The following is a 22,817-nucleotide window of genomic DNA, read 5'->3' on the forward strand; positions in this document are numbered from 1 at the left end:
GGAATTGAATTTCTAATGGGAAGAAAAGAATCATAAATAAATGAGTCATCATGCTTTACCTAGTTCATCACATCAGATATTCTAAAGGTTTAACTTATGACAATGTAGCATCCATTTGAGTGTCCAACAACAACACTTTAAAATACTTCATAGATAGTCTTAGATTATTTGTCTTCCTGGTAGGATCTTCCTGAAGTTTTTTTAAATATGATTGTAGTATATAAAGCTTAACCTTTTTAGCTCTAATGCTCTTGAAGATACTAAATTAGTAATTTGTTATTAAAAAGAAATGCCAGTAACTTCAAAATATGAATTTTAATTGGTTCTAAACAGATTTGCTCAAATATGAGGATGACCATTTTTATGAGAAATGTAATTATTCTATTAAAAGGTACAGTATAAAATAATTAGAGATTTGGTTTTAGTATGCAAAAACAAACAACTGATTTACTGTAAAAGACAAGATTCTTAATAACATTGTTTGAACTATATATTGAATTATGATTTTATTTTGAATCCTTTTTTAAAACATCTATTGTGCAAGGTTATTTCAGAAGTTCAAGATGAGAAGACCAAGTCATGTTTATTCATCCACAAACAGATATCATCCTAAAACTTTGTGCCCAAATTTTGGGTTGAATTTGAATTACCAGATTTTTTCATTTTTTTTTTTTGCATTGTTGACCGTTTCTTGAGTTTTGGAGTGTTCCTGTTGGAAGAACAGTTTACATGAGTAAAATTAGCAATATGCATTCCATAAAATGTGTTTAAATAATGCAAATGCAAAATAGATATTTAAAATGGGATTTAAAGTTAAATGAAGATGTGTAATATCGCTCGTCTGTATCATTTTGTTTACCCAAAATATTTTTTGGTGGTTCATGGTGTAGTAATGACCTGTAGTGTATTTTGTGATCTTTTAAAGGAAACATGGAGGTAGTCTTAAAAATGTTACTAAAACTTTTGAATTTGTAGCATGATATAGTGATGCAAAGTTAATTCTTCTTTCTAACTGTTGTATAAATCTAGCTTTTTTGTTTTGTTTTTAAGAGCTAAACATAAAACGAACAAACAAAAAACTTGCATTAATATTGTATTCCATCTAACAAAGCTCAAAACTGCTCTGGACTGAGGACCTGTGGGCAGTGTTTGGAACAGCCTGGCTGTGGATGGTGCAATGATCCAAGTAATACTGGAAAAGGGCAATGTTTGGAAGGATCATCAAGAGGACCGATGAAGCTTGTTAGCATGCATTCTAATGAAATGGCACTTGACGCTAGTCTTTGCCCAAAAGAGAAATACTATGAGTGGTCTTTTATCCAGTGTCCAGGTAAAGTCTGCTGATTTGTTTTATCTTCCATTTTTAAAATTATTTTTTGGTAGTAGCATTCCTGAGCTTATGATATGAAATAAAAGCTTCTTTGCTTAGACACATCAAAGTAATGTCTTTATTTTGAGGAATACAGATAATATGTGCATGGGATAGATGTTTTTCCAAAATATTTCCTAAAGTTTCTTTTCTGTCTATATCTAGTGAACACAAATGTGCTCAGTTTTGTACACATGTATGAAATTTAATACATTTTTACATATATTTTAATACATTTGATAGTTTAATCAAAATTGTTATTTATTTGTCCTTATTTTGTCCTTACACATCTTGAAATCCAGCTGTATTTGATTCAGTTTTTGTTCTTCTATCTTCCGTATCCATCAAAGGGTGCAGTTGCAGAGAAATAGGCAACTGCTGATGGCTGGAGCTTCCTGCATCCCAACCGCTCACACCAAGGTTCAGATGGCTGTGAGAGAGCATTGCGGGGCTGCCAAGTGTCTGAGCTGTGCTTCCAGATTAGTTTACTCCTTAGACGTAAATAGTATGTTAAGACTACAAAAGCAGACATATGTTATAACATTCTAATTTTTGAGCTGATTGGAAAAGTAAGCAAGACATCAGGTGCTTTAAGATGGTAGAAATTGTGCTTCCTGTATGGAAATATCCAGATCCTGAAGGCAGGGTAGCTGCATCAGTGCAGAAGTGGGAATAAATGTCCAGCACACAGTGGAGTTGGACAGACCTCCAGTGTGTTTTTATTTTTAGAATAAATCTTCTAATTTTGACAAAGTGCTATTTTTCCAGCAAGCATTCCTACTGCTGGTAAATATTGAAGCTGGAGCTTTTTTAAGATCAAAACTTTTTTATTCACAGCCAAGGATGCATACAAGTTCCACTTCAGTATAAAAAACAAAATAACCACAACAATGAATCACACACTAAAACACACACACACACAAAACACAACTATTACTTTTATGAGTTTGTAAGAGGCAAATCCTTCCAAAGGCATAGAATTAAAATTTCCAGCTGATGTGACATTTCATTTTGATATAGGCTGTCAGTTTTGTTTCCATTTTCTTACAACATTAACTATAATAGATTTAACAAACATAATTTATTCTTAGCCCAGCAATATGGAAATGTTCAGTTGATGTACTTGAAATATAATAAAATCGATACTAAATCTGTATAAAATTACTGAGCAGTTTGTAGTTTGGAAAATAAAAATAAATAGGTTATAACATTTACTTTGAAGATAATTCTGCAACATTGATGAGCAATTGGCTAAACCATTCATGTTTTTATATAAATGATGTATATGCATGTTTATATATAAATAATATATATTTATATGTGTGGGGAAAGTAAGGACATATTTATATATGTCCTGTATAAATATTTAATCTCCATGCTTTTTATAGTGTCTCAGGGCAACTATTAGTGTTTAAAACTGGTATTCAGAAGTTCGTTTTTTTTTTTTTTTTTTTTTCCTGGTCATTTTGAAATCAATAGTCCTCAAAGCAGCTGTCATAGTATTTCTTTTGATATGATTACTTTTTTTTTTTTTTTTTCCTCTAGAAAAGTAAAGGAAAATGAATAACGTTGGGAGTTTTCATGAGAATAGCAGCTTAGGAAGGACGTGAACTTGTCCAAGTTTTTCTTTAACAACTACAATTCTCCTCTGAAAAGCAGTCTCAGTATTGTAAATTGTTTCTTCTTAGTTTGCTAGTTGAAGTATCTTAACACCAGATCCAGATTGTGATGCAGTGGTTTTTTTTTTTTTTTTTAATGTATTTTCCTATTAGGAAATGTTTTTTAAACTATAATTATCAATGGTTGTCAGCATCACCAACCATTTCAACACAGAGATCATAAACAAATTGGACATGAAATTGCTTATCTCAAGGGAACTGCACTGAATATTCAGCTAAATCACATCTGTATGCATGAAAAACTTACCCTCTTGCTGTCATTGATGTATGTTAAAATCACTTAAGCAAAAAATGTGTGTTTAAAAGTTAACCCTGTAATTTTACAACAGTCGGTTTTGCAACAGTCATTTTGCAGCATCTCATTTTATTTATTATTTTACTTTTTAAATACTGTGCCATCAGTGTGATTGCCATCTTGTCTGCATCACAGAAAGTTGTGCAATTCATTTGACTTTTTGCCTTCCTTGATAATACGATAAAGGAAAAAATACAGTATTATTTTAAAATGGTGTATCATGTAAATTATAAACTGTATTGGTCCTTGTTGTATATAACTTATACGGTATACATTTTCAATTTCATTTAAACTCTGCTCCGTTTTCTTGTGCCTTAAGAAAATGCATGGCTTTCCTGCTCGTATATTATGCTCTTAATATTATGACTTGCAGTAAAATGAAATTCACCGTCAAAAATGTGATTAATAAAGATTACTTTTATATATCCTTTAAATAACACAAAAAAATGCATATATACAAAGGTAGTCATTAGAGTAGAAATAAAATAGAAAAAATAGAATTACAAATCAATGTCTGACTACTTAAATATCAGAACTGAACATTATCCTGATGTTATGATACTTTCTTAATTAGGTAATCTTCTTTTACTCTAATTACACTGATTTTATGCAAAGAATATCTGTTCTCTGAGTAAAATAAGGATTTTGCCGTTAACTTTTACTTCTGTGCATCTCTGCTGCTCATCTTCAGGACCTGTTGCATATGCAAAATTTGGGTAGCATGTAATGATATGATGAACTGGATTTTCTTTTTGATCACATTACTCACTTTTAATGTGATATTGCTCCAGAATCTGATAGACTCTGTCATTATGCATGTAGTATTTGAAGGCAATAAATCAGTTGGTGCAAAAGAGCTGGAAAAACAAACAAAACCCTGGTGTTCATTCTAACCTGAAAAAGTATACTATTATCCCATTTTTTAAATTCATATTCTTAAATACATTGCACAAGGTTCAAGTCAACAAGTTCATAGTTTAAAGGGTTCAAGTCAAAGTTACTGTATGCCTGCGACAGTTACACCAATAATGGGATCCTCTTATCTAAATTATATTACTTTCATCAAGTTTAGATCCCACAAAATGGTATAGATTTGATTTGGAAAACAAACAAACCAAAAAACAAACAACAACAACAACAACCACAAAAAATAATTCCCCCAAACCAAACACAAAACACCACTAACTAACAAGAAACAAGTGTCCTATTTATTTTATTTTAAACTGTGATCAAAGATCACATTTAAAATCTAAAAATCTACATTTAATGTAGAAGACATTAAGAAGACTCATGCAAAATTGAGCTGTTCATGGTATTTTCTTGTAGCTTTTTCTGAGAAAGGTATTAAAGGGTGTAGAAACTATGCCTGGAGGAAAACACCAGAAAATTGTCTAAAATGCAAGCATTCTTAGGAATAAGAAAGAACAAGAAAAATTGTATTTTGTAAAGAGATTTAGCCCAAACCGTAAAACAAAACAAAAGAAGCAAACAACAACAAAACAAATGCCCACCCCCTTGAAAACAACAAAACCAACTTATTTTCCAGTAGACCAGAAATGTTGGATTTTAGTCTACACGATCTTATAGATACATAAGAAGAGATTCTAAATTTAAGTTTAACAATTTCTGAGCCAAGCCTGACAAGGATTGTAAATATATTAAGTTGTAAAATTCTAAACCAGCTCCAAAAACTTATAAGTCATGCTGTGAGAACCACTTTTATTTCTAACCAAGGCACCACTAAATGTGACTTTCAGATTAAAAATCCAAATTACAAAAAAGAGTAAACAGAATGATCATACCTGCCCTCTGCAGAGTCTTACACACCCTTCACCAGTAGGGATTGACAGGCTTGACATAATCTGACACTTGACAAACTGCTGTAATTGACAGATTGCTAATCTGCTGAGCACTGTGAGCTCTGAGGTCCTGCAGTACAGAGGGGTTGTCTTGGAAAAACTCCTGCTCCTTCAGCCAAGGCCTGGCAGCAGGATCAATCGTTCTGGCAGAGTTTGCATCATGGTTTGCTGCAGTAGTGATCGGTGTGATCAGTGCTTTCTGAGAGTTTGTGGAGCACTGGACCAAGAGAAAAGATGTGATGTTACAAGATCAGTGATTTCCAGAAAATCACTTTTGACAGAAAGCTTAATTATGTCTTTAGGGTCAGACATAAACTGTGTCAATGGGAGTCCAGTTTCTTCTACTTTCACCAAAGTCAATCTACTAGACTGCCTAGAGACTGCAAATATTCGATGCGTTTCTGATGTCTTAAAAGCCCCTTATTGTACCAAAGCTAATGAGAGGAACAGAACTGTTACAAATAGAATGATCCTTGGTTAATTTTTTTGTGTATCCCCTCTCCTCAGTACATTCATGTGCGAGTTGTGATTTTCTTCTTTGCATTAACATTTCAGGTTCTTCACAAAAGCTTGTGTGTAGGTAGGGGTTTTCATTTGGTCTCAGTTAGTGGCTTACTGCCTCTTAACAGATTTCTTAAGTGGTTAGGCAGCATTTTAAAGCTATGTGGGGTGGATTCAGCCACCCACAATAGACTTTCTCACAACCCTTGAGCTCACAAGTCACCACGTTATCAACTTCTGTGGTCTTCAGTGAATTTGTCTTGTCATAATGCTATTTTGAAGAAACTTTGTGTCAAACTATAAATATTTATATGCTAGTGATCAGTCAGCTTTAAACTCCTCAGAATTACATTCTTTTGCATTTTTGTAATAACATAAGAATGATTTTATTCCAAAGAGCAATCTAGTAATGATTTTTTAAATGTTATATTCTAGCTTGCCAGTGTAATGGCCACAGCACCTGCATCAACAGTAATGTTTGCGATCAATGTAAAAACTTAACAACAGGAAAACAATGTGAAACATGCATGCCAGGATATTATGGGGATCCCACTAATGGAGGACAATGTACAGGTAAGTTGGTTTGCTGGCAGAAAAAAAAAAAAAAAAGAAAAAACAATTTATGTAATGTGGAATTCACTTTTTCACTTTTCTTTAAAGGTTAAATGTTGGTTTGATACCAGATATGTTGATAAGATAAATTAATAATTTAAAATCCAGGTTTATATTTTTAAAAGAAACTTTGCATTCAGAATCCTCAGTTTGCAGTTCAATTTGCATGCTCTACAAACAAGACAGTAATTTAAAGATGCTCTCTTAGGCAAAAGAGGAACAAGAAACTGTCGTGTGGGCAACACCTTAAATTATGGTACTTCAGAGGGGTATCATTTATTTGCATGTAAACAGTCCTCATAAAAATAAGAATGTATAAGTGAAAATCGTTATCTACAGTAATACATGATAGCATTCATTTGAATCAATGTATGATGTTAGTGGAAAAATAATGAATTCAAGAGACCATCAAGTCTTATTCATGCACAGTTTGAACAGCATGGTATACTGGGGATTGTATGTTACTCTAACCTTTTAAATCTATTTGGTTTTAAAATCACAACATTGGAGGATTCTCCTTGAAGTGAAAGAATGAAATCCCATAATCGAGATAATTTTTGTATATTGCTGTCGGGCTGCTTTTTTACTTGCATGGTTGATTTTAAAGTTGACAGTAACTCCTTCACTAATAGCTAAATGGGGGTATGGGAATATTTTTAATATGAAAACCTAATAAGGTAGTTGAGATTTAATCTAGTAGGTAGCTAGACAATTTTCTCCTGTGACTTTTTCTTCTCTGATATTGAAGTTTATTTAACTGGACCTTTATTTCTTAAGGAATATTTATTCATTTAAAGGGTTCGCTTGTTCCTCAGCACTTTAACATGCAGTAGTCAATGCATGAAGCTGCACATCTGGTAAACTCAAGCACGGTATGTTAAAAGTGTGTTCAAGGGGATGGAAAGATTAATGTCTATCCCTATTGGCAGTTGCACATTTTGGTGGTGCTTTATGAAGCTTTAAATAATTCTTAATAGTTCTCTTATTTCCTGAAGTTGACAAAATGTTCTTTTGCTGTCTATAGTACCTTTATGGCAAAATGACTTATTACTATAGCTTTTATTCTTCAGGGATACATTAGCTATCTAACCAAATAAGCATTCCATCACCTTTACTGAATTATGTGTAGTGCAATAATGGCTAAAATCAATTTTTAAGACCAGTAAAATCATAAATTTTACAACTTGTTTTTTCAGCCCTAGGTAAGAGTTCATATTTTTATTGGTAGACATGATTTTAACAGGAGCTACTTAGACTAAATTATGCTTTAAAAATAAATATGATAATTATTTTGAGTCTTTAGCTGCATTGGTATTATTTATCAGCATTATATTTTGAAGTATAAAGCCCATAAAACTGTTTAAATCTTTAAACCATTTTGATGAATCCTGTCATTATGAACTTAGATGTTCTTCAGTACCATGACTTTTGTCTCTGTGATAGTGGTGCCTAAATTGCAAGCCTGGGATTTCTGCAGAAAAAATAGTAGTGATCCATAGGGAGCAATCAAAACAGTTTTACTTGAATTTGAGGATTTTGGAACCAATTGTCTCTTCATACTCTCTTATTCTGCCACTTTTCACTGCTGCTGCCTGCTAAGTTTCTGGTTGGACCTTTCCAACATTTCTTTTCTACTAAGTCTCATCCTTCAGCAAAGAAGGGTTGAGACTTCCTGAGCATGTGGTGCATTTTTCCCTATGTGGAGCTACTGAGATATTTCTTTGAGGATCCAGATTGGAAACTTTTAAAAGGAATGACATGATAATGACTATAACTCTTAAAGAACATTGTGATATTATAATATTCTTCATATAAATAACTGCTACAGTTACAAGGGTGTGACTTGGTTATGAATTGAAGAGCAGTTGAGGCTGAGAGAATAGGTTGTACTCAGTGTCTGTAGCTGAGAGATAAAGTGGTGTATGCTGGGAGAAAAACTAAAAAACTTTCACAACATACTTGTATATGTCAAAATATTTTTCTTCCTGAAATGACAAAAATACTCATGTATTCAGTAAATTCTTCTGTTGTACTGATAGGTAAAATTGGACTTCCCTACTTTGACTATCTAAACTATAGATTTAGAAGGTTTTCAAGAAAAGCTTGCTATTATTTTATAGGGTGGAATAGTCTTTGTTGCTCCTTTCATCTCTTATCTTAAAGGAGTGACAAGGAGATACATAAGAAATTTTTAAGTCCCTGAAAAACATTTTTTCCCCTCAGCTATTCCAGTTCGTTCTTAACCCCTTTTTGTTTATTTTTTCTAGGAAGTCTAGAACATTAAAAAAAAAAATTTCCTCATGTCCCATTTGAGGTACAATTTCGGAAGCATAAATATTAAAATTCAGTAATACAAAATTAATTGTTAAATATTGATGGATTTTGAAAATAAAACAGCTCTAAACGTAGATGGGAACAGATGTTATCTTGCTTTTAGTGATTTGTCTCAGTGTTGTATTTTCTTCAAGCTCTGGTTCTTTTGTACTCTATATCTGGGAAATGTGCAACAGTTTTATATAAATTTTAGAAAAAATAAAGTAAGATGTGTACTACCAACTACAGCGTAAAGTAACAGGAGAAAACAGTATGGGAGATTACTTGGAACAAATTTGTGTTGTCTTGACAAAAATTATTAGCATTATTTTCAAACTTATTAATCATCTACTTAGTTGACAATGTTAAAAAAAAATTACTCTAGCTGCTTATCATCTTGTCATTTTCTTTATGCAAGGTATTTTTCAAATTAGTCTTTAAATGTATGAGATGCCAGGAGAGAATTCTTTACAGTAACATATGGCACACACTGTGAATATATAATACGTTTAATAATAAGATAACTTAAGCTCTTTGCTGTATTGCCATTTTTTCATAAAGTGATAACATCCCAAACAATGTTCAGTTTTCCCATAATTGAACTGCTATTGCTGTTGCTTTTGCAGTAGGAGTAAAGCTGTGAGTACCAGCACATTGGGAACATTGTGTTTTAACTCCCACTGTTCTCTCTCTGATCAGCCTTAAAAACTATGGAGTTTAAAACGTTAAAAAAAGTTTTGTAAAAGTCCCCTATCAGATACTCTGTAAGAATGAAGTTTTTAAAGCAAGTCTGTAGCATTACAGGATTAACTCCTCCTCTTCTGTCATGCAGTTGACATTTTTAACATTAAAGGCAACAGCTTCCACCCACATTTGATTTGTAATCATTGTTTGAAAATTTGAACTTAATTGTTTCCAGGAAACATTTATATATTTATTTAACCGGATCTCCAGATTATTAGTAAAACTAAGCACGCTTCTGGTGAACGTGCACTGGGTGTACATCAAGTCAGTAGTATCCCCTGGAGGCAGGTAAGAGGTCTGGGTGCCTTTTGTGTTCCTCCAGTACCTGGAGTGTGAAGGGCAGAAGAAACGTGAGCTTATCTGCTGTTCTGAAGCGTGTCTCTGAGAGAGCAACTTGTATGTTGTCTGCTTCTTTTGCACATTGTGTAAGTCAGTGCTTCCCACCTATATTTATTTATGCTCATGTTTAGCTATGATTATATGTGTATATATATACATATATATATGTACATGTATATAAACCCTGGATTTTTTCCACATAAACTTAGGCATCTATTCATTAGATATATCACTTTCATTAGACATTAGACATATCACTTTCACTTATCTCAGGAGGTTTAAAAAAGACAAAGATAGGCATCATTAAAAGACTAAGATCTTAGATTCAGTTCCTAGCTTTAACGCACCTTGAGCTAAGTGAACTTGACCCAGACAGTAAAATTGTTCTCTAGATATAATTTCTGTTTACTTTTATTTCTGTTGTTTAAATGAAGTAAAAATAAATCTTATCCGTTACTTGTTGATACCTAAGCTTTATCTGCAGTAACAGAAGGGAAATCCGTGGTGTTCAAATCCTGCTGATCAATGAATATGATTATTCTGCTGAGTAACTGACATCTGTGTTTTATATGTTTGTTTATTTTGAGAGAAGAGTCTGAGGAATGGCAGATGTCTTGACTTCTGGTGTCTATGGAAGTGATAAAGATGTTAAACTCATGGCAACTAATTGAAAATTGTCCCCTTGGTTTTTAGGTTCTACCTAACTGTGAAAGATGGCCAGATTTGCAGATTGCTTTTCCTCTGGCACTGTCTAACAGCAAATAGCACCTGTTCAGCTACAGCAGCCTTTGTAACACTTGCATTTTCTTCATGATAGTCCATGCAAGAACTGCAAATGAAAAACCCAGGGTCATATTTGTCCTGAAAATCAGGGGATTCAGAATTTTACCTCCTTAGACAGCATATACTGAACCTTCAATAGTCAGCAGGCTAAACTGTATGCTCCTTGGGGAATTTAGGGGTCAAACTCAAGAGTGAATTCCACTCCCAAAGCTGTGAGCCCGATGCCTTAGAACTGAAATCTCATTTTGTAGCTTGCCCTTGAAACTTTCTCAGCCTCTGATATCCATCACTGGTATTGCTCCCAACATCTGTTAACAGTGGTTCTCAACAAGGAACCGTTATATAGACTGTCATTTTGATGAAAATATGTGGGAATTATTATAAACTGAGATAACCAAAGAAACGTAAGATACACAAACTCAGTAAAATACATTTTAAAGAAAGAGAATTGATTATTTCATACAACCTCTACAAAATTAGATGCCTGTAGTTGAAACAAAATTACTAAAATAGAGCTAGTTTAACTACTATGCACATATCCTTGTTTATTTCATTTGTGTTAACCTTCTGCTGTGACAACAAATTGGCAACATGTCCTGAAGCATGTGGTTTTTTTTTTTTTTTGTTTGTTTTTTTTTTTATTTAACCTGTGGTTGGTTTTAATAACACAAAAGCTGCTTTCTTAGCTGTTAATTCAAAGACATTCATCCCATTGAGCCTGGCAATCACGTAAAAGTGATTTACCTGACTACAATCACGTATTGTAGTCAGGTAAATTAAAATCAAGGTGGAGTTTTGTTATAGGTGGCATGTAGATTATTGCTAAAGGACTTCAAGAAAAATGTAAAAAAAAAAATAAAATAAAAAATTGTCCATTTTTACAGTGTTTTCTCTCTTGTATCTAAATTTACAAAATGAGGAAGGTGTGGTGTATTCAGCTGCACAAGTCCAGTTAGTATGAGTAGGGGTCTTGTAGTTTGTGACTGAGTTTAAGCTGTCTTCTATCACTGATGTTAATGATGCTTTTCACAGAGGAAAATACCATACAGAAGTAGTAGAAGATTCATTGTTATTTTCTCTTCAAAATGTTTGTTCCAGTTTCATAGTGACTCTGTTTGGGCCACAAAGCCTAGAGTTTAGATACTTTTGTCCAGTGTTGTCCATAACGAGGAAGGAAACTCCATCAGTATGTAGAGTTTGGTCTATTAGAATTTGTTAGAACTGTGGTTGGGATATTCAGTGTATAACTCCATATCAGAAAAGAGAAAAGCTTGTGAATTCTACTAATGTTGAAGAAAGCTATAAATGTGGTCTTCTATCTTCTACCACAGAATCCTGTTTTCAAAAATCTTCTACTCCAAACTCACATTCAAAGAACTTGGGTCTTATGTAAGACAGGACTAAGAATGAGGACAAAATGTTCTTAACTTTTATGTGTAGTAAAAACAAATACAGAAAGCATAAATGAACACAATATCCTTGACTAGCCATAAAACCAGCATTTTCCTCTGTATCTTCCTGAAGTAAAATTAGAAGTGAATGTATTTTGATGGGAGATTTTGATGTCTTTGGAACTAGTGGCACAGCAACATGGAATACAGAATTTTTATACATTTTTTTTTTCTATTTAGCAATTTTAATGTCTAATGTATAGACAACTACATTTATGGAATTCACTGATGTTTTAAAGATTGTGGCTTTTGGCATTAGATGGTACAAATTGTAGAGGAAACTTTGTACTGGGTGAAATTTTATGTTCTTGAAGCCTTCTTTTCATAGTGACTGGGTCTGTGTATTAAAAATTAATAACATCTTTGAGTGTAGGCTCTTTGTGTTTATTCATATAAATAACAGATATTCAGTTGATTGGAGGCTTATGATTCAGATGCCTATGTAAATTAAGTCACTATATAAAAAATGTGGGAATCAGTCAAAAAAGAGTATGATTGATAAAGCCAGGCTGAGTTCAGCACTGGAATATGGACCAAGTTTTAAAAAATACCCAGTTCCACTCTTTGTTTTGTACCTTGATTTCTAAGAAGCAGTGGGTCACAAGTTCACAGAAAAAAAAAAAGTGATAAGCTGGAAATTAAATTTTTTCAGAAAAAGAGAAGCTCACACATGCTTCTAAATTCCAACAGAAATCATGTTCTTGTTTGTCTGATGTAGGCAAAATAAATGAAGGATTGGACAAACAAGAGGGCTGTCAAGAAATACCATTTTACTTTAGGGGTTTTAATTTTAATTTTCTTGAAGTTTTCAGTGGAGATAATGCGATGCCAATTACCTATTTTATACAATACTGTATTGTGGAATAAACACAGTATTAACTTAAATACTGTAATTTGCTTTTTTAGCAAATATACCTACTAAATTTTTAGTAGGTAAAAGGCTTAACTATCAAAGATAATAAAAACAGATCATAGTATAATAAAGCATTCAAAAGAAGCTCAATATTTTGGTTTTTGTAGAGAGACAGAACAAGTACTGTTTTTTTTTTTTAAAGACATTTTCCCCAAAAGGTGATTTGAAAATTTGTTCTGTTCATGTAGTGAATACTGTTTATTGATCAGTATTATGCAAGCGAGTCTGAATGCTGAGTGAATAAGATGCCTGTACTTTGTTTTATCTATGAATTTAAATTGAATTAACTCCAAACATATTCCAAATAAGTCCTGCACTACTAAAGCAGAAGAAAATCAGATTGTCATAATAAAAAGTTAATTGAGGAATTGAGAAATAAACCTCTTCAATAAATTTATTTTCCATTTTTCTTTGGCTGTGCAGCAAAATGTGCTAAGCAAAATTTTCAAAATGCTGTTAGTCATTGAATATACTTACCATTTTCTTTTTGCTTTGTTGTAGATTAGAACTGTATTATAAAGTATGATTTCTAACATAATTAATGGTAAATTAAAAGCAAAAATTCAGCTAAAAATAGGAAGCTTTTTATAGAATACATTTGTATTCCATAACCTACTTATGCTCAAAATAATCCTAGGTTTAAGGACCTGGAGTTACACTTCAAGGAAAATGCCTTCTATCTCTAAACCTTTTATCAAACACTGAAATTCCACTTTTTGTTTGTTTGTTTTCAGCTAATACTCAACTGTTTAAATTTGATTTTCCTTACTAGATCAGCATATGTGTGTTCAGTGGAGTGGTCCAGTTTTAGGAACAGTTTATGATTGCTGTTGGAAAAGTGTGTGCTTGCACAGAACTGCTAGCTGACAGCGTAGTGGGTTGACCCTGGCCAGCAGCTAAGCATCACCCATATCTTAAGTATCTTAAATAGTAATAAAAAGTGTAGTAATAACTTATGCTAGATATATCTATTTAAGTAGCAGACATTTTGTTCCTATACAGTAATTTAGCATGAGAATTCAAGCTAATTAATGAAGACTTAGCACTTTTATAGATATCATAGAGTTATGGCAGTTTGATTTACATTACATTACTTTATCTCTGTGTAAATCTGACTGTTTCTCAAATATTAGCAGTAATTCTATTGCTTTCATTGATGAAACCCTATTACTTTCATCAAGTCCTGCGTGCTATTGTGTAGCCTAGTTTCTGGCAATGATGGATGAGTTGCCATGCATTCTTATTTTTGTATTTTTCAGTTTTACCTGGTACAGATTTATTTTCATGGGTAAGGAGTATTCATGAATCGTATTTTGTGTGTGCTCTTTTAGCTGTGTGAAAAACGTAAAGTGTACAGTCATTGGCTTCCAAAAGATATTCACAGTGGAGCTAGGCAATTTTCAGCTGTCCAGAAATGTAATGATTTTGTTTGTTAGGTCCTGCCTCTTTTGTGTATTTCAGAATGAAATAAATGTGCATCACTTAAGAAGACATGTTTACCTTGTGTTGAAAGAAATTTCAACAGTTCACATAGGTACTGTGTGTAGGCTAAAAAGATGCTAGCATCTGATTAAGCGTTGACAGTTCTAAGTTTAAGATGACATTTTCTGAATTGCCTTTACTTTGTACTCAAATAAACATTTGACTACACCCAGAGTCTTGTTCCAAATGTAATAGAAGTAAAGAAATAAGAAAAAGTAGGCATTTTATTTGTTTGTCATTTCTCAATCTACCATTCTAGATTTTTCTAGATGCTGAGAAGGTCATGTTACTCTTGTTACTGTAACCACTCGCAGCTTCTGTATTATTCTCTTAGTTCTAAATGCAGAGACTGCAGATCTAACTGATTTGCAGTCAGAGTTTCCAGCATCTCTTTGTAATCCTTCCGCAGGAAAATCCTTGAAATATGTCTCTTGACAGCTGGCAAGCCTGACAGGTGACATGCAGCGTGGTATTTTCCATACTGCAATTTTACAGCATAAAATAAATAATTTTCTTATTTATTTATTTATTATCTGGTTATACACCTATCAGTAAAAATTAGATCAGAGATGCTACATCAATCAGAGGTATGACAGACAATCCCAGTGTAACAGGAAGCTGTGGAGTTACTGATTTGAATCCTTAGACCACCAGTAACATGAAAGAAGAGTAAAGAAGTTGTCATTTTGCACTAAAATGGTCATCCCTGTCCGTAAGACTCTTCGAAACCTCCTACAGGCTGTTGAGAAAATAGCTTTTAAGGCATCACACAAATAATTTTCCAACTGTTAGAATGAGGATTCTCTTGAAGAAAAATAATTTGTAATGACATTTCTGTTTGATTGCAGTTGATTCTGCCTTCATTTTCTGAGTGGTAAATGCAATACATTACAATGCAAGACCACATTAGTTATTTAAGTGAAGAAAAAACTTCACCCACAGTTGAATGCATTAAAAATCAGTAGTGTTTTGTACCTCCTAATGGCTAATACAGAGAAATGATTTGCTGACTTCTTTACATTTTGTGCCGTTTTTGTCTGATAAATTGTGCAAGACATTTCTCTTCTTTGGGCTTTTATCCTGAATGACCAAATACACACAAATAGTTGCAATCACCAGTTGTTGATTTTAGTTGTTTTTCTCTTTGCATTGGAATAATTTTTTGACATTTAAAGCCACTATGAATAGTTACTGAGTGGTTTAAATTGTTTTGCTTTTCATACTGCCTTATAATAATCTTTGATTTTTTTTTTTTTTTCTGTTATAATTTAGGATGTTATGTATTCTTTTTAGATAGAGGGGAACAAATAGCAGTCTTTTAGCCAAAAACTTCCTTTCATCAAATTTTCAAAATTGGCAATAGAGAAGCAGCTCTCTTTTTCAAGAAAATTTAAAAATAAAATATACTATGCCTTTCATGTCTGAAAAAGTCTGCTTAAACACATCTCATAGAGGACATGCAACAATGAAGATATACAAACTGATCAGTTTGTGGTTTTCCTTAACAAAACTACAACAACAAAATCAAATAAAGCTCTGGTGTTTTAGTTTTTGATAAATAAAAGTTTGTCTGTCACATCTGAAATTACTTATTTTTCAGCAATTCTAACTTTATCTTTTGTTTTCCTTCGAAAAAACTCTTCAAAAACAAGAAAACAAAAGTAATTCAAGGAATAACATTTTTAACCTAATAGGTGTTTGAAAGAAACATCTCTCTAAATGTTTGTGTGCTTGAAGAACTGGTACTACATATCAGATATAGAGTTTAATTTTTGGCCTGAACTAACTAAACTCACAACTGAATCACCTGTAAAATTCAATGTATAAATAACATATTTTGTTTAAAAATGAAATGATTAAGTAGCAAGAATGAAAAGGAAAGTGATATTTAGGAAATACTGTCCATGGATATTATTCCTGAATGATCCCAAGAACAAGCTATAAAAAAATCTGTACTCTCATCCCAAGAATATATTTATTTGGTATTGTCATGAAAGAGTCAAGTACAGCAAAATTCTTATTAATTTCTTAAGATTCTGTTCAGCTCATGATGAGAAAAAAAGATCATGTGTTTCAGTATTAATCTTCTGGGTTCTGTTTTCATTATCTACTTGAATAAAACAAGTTACGGTTTTCGTTGCTGATGACTAAAGACAGCAACATATCTTGAGGGTTATCAGGGGTATATCAATGATTGCTTGAGAGGTATTTATTACAAACATTAAAAATAAAAAAAGCAGTTCAATTTTCAGGATACATGCTTTAAACAGAAGAAATAATGAAATACAGATATTGCAGAGCTATGTTGCTCAAATGTAAAAATGGATTAAGAATAAATGCAAACCTTTACATGGAGAAGCTTTCTATGAGATTGTGTTGGTGTAACCATAATATGTTTTAGTTTCTGGAACAGAAAATCATCCTGTTTCTTGTTTCTCAGATAAAGCATTTAGCACAGTATCCTTTATTTTAATTTTTATTTTATTTATAAATATGCTGCTTTTAGAATATATGTATCAGTTCAAAAAGCTAAGGAAATTTCACTTGTGCTTTTTAATTGTTTAACTGCTTTTTTTTTTTTTTTTTTCAGCAAAAAGAATAATCATTTTACTAGTAATCAAATGATCTTGGTAGGCTTAGGTCACAGTCAGGTGAAACTGGCTGTGTTTTGCTGTGACTGTAAATACTAGGAAAGAAGTTAAAACCACATTCGGGTTTGGGTGAATTGCTCTTTTTGAATGGGAACATGAGCATTCCCATATCCAGTGGGTTATCCTTTCAAAGATATCCCATTGATATTTGCCCATCAAAGAAGAGCAGGATGCAATGCAACTGAGAGAACAGATTTGTTGCATATTGAAAAAATTACCATATTGTAGTGAGCAGCTAATGTTACTAAAATGGCTGCCCACGTGATTGAGAATATTTTCCTTTTCCAGAACAAATTTTTATGAAATATTGATATGGAAAAACAATGATCAATTTTTAATGAATATGGGGAAAAGCTGACCCTGCTTTAGGTGATTGTGCATGTGTATTATATATGTGGTGATGGTGGTTGCAGAATTTGTGCATATCCTACCTATATAATTCTTAAAGCTAAGTCTATTCCTTCTATCTTTTCTCTCTGGCAAGTATATAACAACTATACCATAATATTGCATGAATATACATAAATAAGTTTTTTGTTTATTGTGTGCCATTACTGGTCTATAAAAATAAAATGCTGTGAGGCGAATGAAAGAGAAAACTCAAGATAAGGCATAAAAAATAGAATAAAATTAGTTATATGTGATAATTAGTCTAATATGACTGGCTTATCTTGAAGGTTAATCATGCCACTATGAAATAATAGTTGCGTTTGACCTGTGTGTGCCTTTTGGAGTGTTTACTATTACTTTCTAATAACAGCTTTCTTTCAACACTTACTTTTATTGCTCAGTACTTCACTCAAGTTCTTTAGCTTTATTTTAATGCTACTCAATTAGTAAGATTGCATAAGCATTGCTGAGCACATCTGTTTGGTTTTATAGCATCTATCTTAAAGATTGGATGGATGTGTTTCTTATAAAGTAATTATTGAACGCTAACAGGGTATCAGGGGCTTCTAGCTGAATATACACTTCTAGGAAAAAAAAAAAAAAAAAAGATGGATGACCGGGCAGTTTTGTTATGCTAGTAATGTAAAAACAAACAAACAAACAAAAAACAAAAACAAACAAAAAAACTGGCTCAGAAGGGCAGTTCTCATGTCAGTAGACTAATGGATTACATAAGTGAACGTTTACAGTGAAACTGAGTATGACAATGTTGTATCTAATATGTTTAAACTTGCGATTTCATACTTAGTCTTGCTGCATGAGAAAGCCCGGACATCCTTTTTTGATACACCTTATGCCTTGCACATTAGCAAAATTAACAAAATATACACCTGAATATTTAATAGCATTATCATAGCTTTCCTTTAAAAAAAAAACTCATAACAACAACAACAAAGCCAGCAAGGTGTCTTAAAGGAATTTTTAGCTACTGGTTTAATAATCTTTGAAGTAAACAAACATATTAAGTTAAAGTACCATTAGTAGTGAGCTCTGTTTCAGAGAGAACTCACTCTTGCAGCTTTATGTTAGAGATGGGGGCTAAGCAATAAATGTTTTTAAACTCAATTGTCTAAAATGCGTACTTCGTGGAAATGGTGATGGGTATTCTTTAGTTGTCAGCATCAGCAAGAATGTTTATATGCTGAGCTAGCAACTCAGAATCAATTGTGCCGTGGATTTATTATTTAATAAATTCTATAAGGTTGCGATGTTACAGCATGGATTTACTCTACTGGATTATATTGTTTTCACAGAGTCTTTCTGTTTAATTAGAATCACCATATTGTACAGAACAGTAGGGTGAACTGCTATTTGCCTAAAACTAGAATAGTACTTGCTGAGGTGGTTTTTAGTGGTTGTTGCTGGTTTTAAAGCTCTAATGTGACTTCTGTTAATATTTAAAAATAAGATGACAAAAATAGGTTACATTTGTATGTTTTAAGCGTATTCATAGGTTATGTATCTTCAATATTTAATGATTTCTTAAAATGGTAGCATGGCAGCTAAGTATTTAAAATAATTGCTTAAAGAAAATCATGTATGCATAATCTTAGTTGGAAAGGAGTTGCAGGTTTGTTTTTTTTTTTCACTGAGACCTTGATTCGTAATAGTAGCTGTATCATTTGATATGTACTTATTTTAAAGAAAATTTCATATTTTTTGAGTTATACAAGTTCTACACCAAGGTGTTTAATGGTGGAGTAAATAAAGATACATCAGATGCTACCAGTAATGTGGAAAAAGTCCTGAAGTTGAGCCCATTTCACTATTTCTGTCCAAAGAAGAAACATGGATGTACAGTAGTGCACAGTTGCACTTTTGCAACAGCCTTACAACAGAGTTATACTCATCTGTAGAGTGTAACATTTATGAAAAAGTATCTAACACCTCTGCTCAAGGAGGGTCAACTGGAGCCTTCTCTAGGCTCCTCCTGAGCCTTGTCTTCTCCAGGCTGAATCCCAGTTCTCTTAGCTCTCTTAATAAGAAAGATGCTTCAGCCCCTTTATTGCCTTTGTGGCCCTGTTGCCATCTTCTGGTTTTGTTTCATTCCTATGAAATTATATTCATGGACTCCAGAGCCACTCTATGAAACAAACAAAACCATTATAGCAGGGGGATGATTGGGAGATTTGTTACAAAAGTGCACCCTATAGCTACAGTAAAATAGTTGACAAGGGTGGCGTTAATGGGATGTTAAATCTTGCCAGTGTCGGGGATCATTTCCAGCACCTACAGAGGACTGAATTTCGAAGGTATACCTTGAACATAAAGTTGATGAGAACTCATTCTTAAAACTCACCCCAGAGGCAGTTTATATAATTTTGAATCACGTTTCTATTTCCTGTATTCATGTTTCTTAGTTGTGATAATGGTGAATAACTCAGTGGCTCCAAGATACTGCATCTAAAATTTAGAGTTATACTTTCAAGAATAATTCTTTAGCTGATATAATTAAAAAACAAACAAACAAAAAAATGATATAATTCATGTAAATTTTCAAAGTTGATTTAAAGAATGTACACACATTTGGGAAGGAATTTGCAACATAAATGAAATCTCCATCAGAATAGAACAATATATTTTGAATTAAATGTTGTGTCCATATTCTGTTCCTCATTTTTTTTTTTCTCACATGAAGTATTAGAATAGCGACCATTCTAATTTTGATGCTTTTTGGGGGGGAACATAAGCACCAGTAACAAATTTTTCTGAGTTTTCTGGATTATAATTTATTTTGGAAGGTGTAAAGTTGATGCTAATATTGCCTAGTAGATCGTTCTAAAATCCAGCAGAAGCTGACATTTATTTTGAGTCTCAAGCTTAACCTTATAATTAAAACCTCTTAGCCCTTTGTGAATAATGAAATAGAGAATGACAGATGTACTTCTTTCCCATGAGAGAAGAAAGACACGGTATGCTATCAATCCCTGTTGTAAGCTAGAGGTGTGATTAATTATTTTACTTAAAATATATTACCCAGTCTTAACTCACTGTTATTATTTAAAATCAGTAGTGTATCAGTAGTGTATGTAGATTTTTACTTTTATTTTAAATGAGCAGAAAATTCTGTATACTTCTGTTTTAACCATTTGCTTCTCAGATATTCATTTCTGGATTCTAAATACTGAATATGACTTGAATTAGGAGGAAATAAGGAATGTGAACAACAGTTAACACCGTTAGAATGTTACCTTATATTAAACTTGCTGTAAAGCTGAAGCAGGATTTCAGGCTATTCTCTGCAATGATTACTCTCAGGATAGATTTGAGAGAGAATTAAGATCATTGTGACTTTCTGAAAATGTTTGAGTATGCTGATCCTGTGAATGCTGGAATATGTAGGTACAGCAGTAGAGTCTGATGTACCCTGCAGATAGACCCGTCTCTTCTGTAGCATCTTGTTCCATGGTTCACCTACTGGAACACATCAAAAGTTATAATGGCAATGACACAACAAACAGTTTTCTGTGTTGATGGTGTGCTTTTCTTCTTTTTTTTTTTTGAGGATAGGACCAAAATTTGTCTCCCTATATATATATATATATATATATATATATATATATATATATATACACGTATATATATGTATATATATATATATATATAAAATAAAGAAAATAAAGAAAAAAAAATCAGTCTTAGAATGCTTTTTCCTGCTCTGGAATAATAAGTGATGTTATCTTTCTGTTTGTTTCCACTCTCCCAAACATTTTTTAGAGATGCGTTATGAGTTTTCAAATGCTTTAGCATGTGCCTTGCTTTGACTCCAAGTAGACAAGTTTCCATTGGCTTCAGCAAGACCAGACTTAGACCACAGCTGATGGTTTGAAAAACCTTTTTTCTGTTTGTCTTGGTTAGGAAGCAAAAAAAAAAAAAAAATTCTCAGAACAATTAACTTGGGCTCAATTACTTATAAGATGAGAGTAGTCTAGGAGTTAACCTTTGTATGATTTGTTAACCAGGATTTGCAATGGATAAGATTTTGGGAGGTTTTCTTCTTCCTTTTGGATCCTCATCTAGAAGCACAAAGATTATTTCTGTTTCTATGTAATTTCTACTAACCCAGCAGATCTGTTTGTCTATGTGTGCTTCATGTTCTAATTTTAAGTCAGTGTCCCAAATGAAATATTTCTTCTTAAGAATTTGATATTATTTAAAGCATAATCATGATAGAGAATGAATCAACTGAATGTCACTTGAGAGATGTGGCAAAGCAGATTCACACTGTGCCTAGTCCAGCATCTGTAAGAAATACAATGTTGTAGAACACTAAGACACAAAAACAGGAAATTTTCCTTGACAGTGTCTCAGATATGTTAATTGATGTGGCAGACAGACCCTGAAAATCAAAAGCAATAATGTGATCCTCCCACCACCTAACATTAAGTAGTGGGAGCCTGGGATTTTCAGTCAGAAATCTCTGCTTCTGTGCAATTCTACTCAGACTCTTAAACCTTTTATTAAATATAAATGAAAAAAAGAGGGAAATATTTGAAATGTAAAGTTTTAAGTAAAGCTTTCATTTTAACTCTTATTTCCTTTTCCTTTAGCTTTAGGGAGTTCTTACAAAGAAGAATCCTGATAAATATTTCTTTAAATCAATATTAAAGGTAACTGTCCTTTTTAGCAGAAAAAAAGCTACTTGATGCAAGCTTTAGCTGCAGCTGCTGCTGCTGGGATTTAAGCCTCATTCCTTGAAAACAAATGCATGGGGATTGAGAGAGGTGGGACCACATAAAAACAGAAAATGTAAATTTCATTTCTTGTGCTGAGTTCTACCAGCTGAGAATGCTTGCCTCATATGCTTTAAAACTGATTCTAAGGTTTGGCGTTTTTCTACTGGCATTAGACTGTGAAAGATATTGCTATAGCTACAGTTTTAACTATTGAGTTACAGTCCTATCAGAAGAGAAATGTTTTCACTTAGAAAGATTAAACAGAGGGGTTAAAAAACAAGAAGCAGAAGGCTTTGAGTTCCACATGCATTTTCACCAATTTCAGACTCTGTACAGCTATGAGCTGAATTGCTTGGCTGTGTGGTCTGGACTTTTCTTAAAAAACAAACAAACAAACAAACAAAAAAAACCACATTCGTATATTTGTGCATTGTAAACTTTTGTCTCACCCAACCAATACACAGGTATCTATACAGTACATAATGAAAAATCTTCTTGAGGTAGGAGATGCCTCGTTGAGCTGATTTTCAAACATCCTTTCCTGATAAAACAATAACAGGAACACATTCTTGCCTGGATGTTTTCAGTACAGATGTGGAATCATGGGCAAGGATTTACTTAATGACTCAATATGTTTATGTATACCGGTGCTATCATTTTAGATTCTGTAGTTCTTGACCTCAGGATTGCCTTACTTTGA

At 32.8% G+C, this 22,817-nt stretch overlaps 1 protein-coding gene across 15 annotated transcripts in view; it reads left to right on the forward strand.

The window, feature by feature from the left end:
* ATRNL1 (attractin like 1) overlaps window positions 1–22,817 on the forward strand; it is a 493,132-nt gene that overhangs the window by 128,073 nt on the left and 342,242 nt on the right. For all 15 annotated transcript variants that reach the window (XR_014694966.1, XR_014694967.1, XR_014694968.1 and 12 more), the window contains 2 exons: window positions 1,112–1,330; window positions 6,139–6,276. Coding sequence is in view for 12 of the 15 variants with exons in the window: in XM_084525843.1 (XP_084381969.1) it covers window positions 1,112–1,330; window positions 6,139–6,276 (357 nt within the window). In the remaining 3 variants the exon portion in view is untranslated. The remainder of the gene's footprint in view (window positions 1–1,111; window positions 1,331–6,138; window positions 6,277–22,817) is intronic.

Source organism: Aythya ferina, assembly GCF_964211825.1.
Source record: "Aythya ferina genome assembly, chromosome: 7".
Lineage (NCBI taxonomy): Eukaryota > Metazoa > Chordata > Aves > Anseriformes > Anatidae > Aythya > Aythya ferina.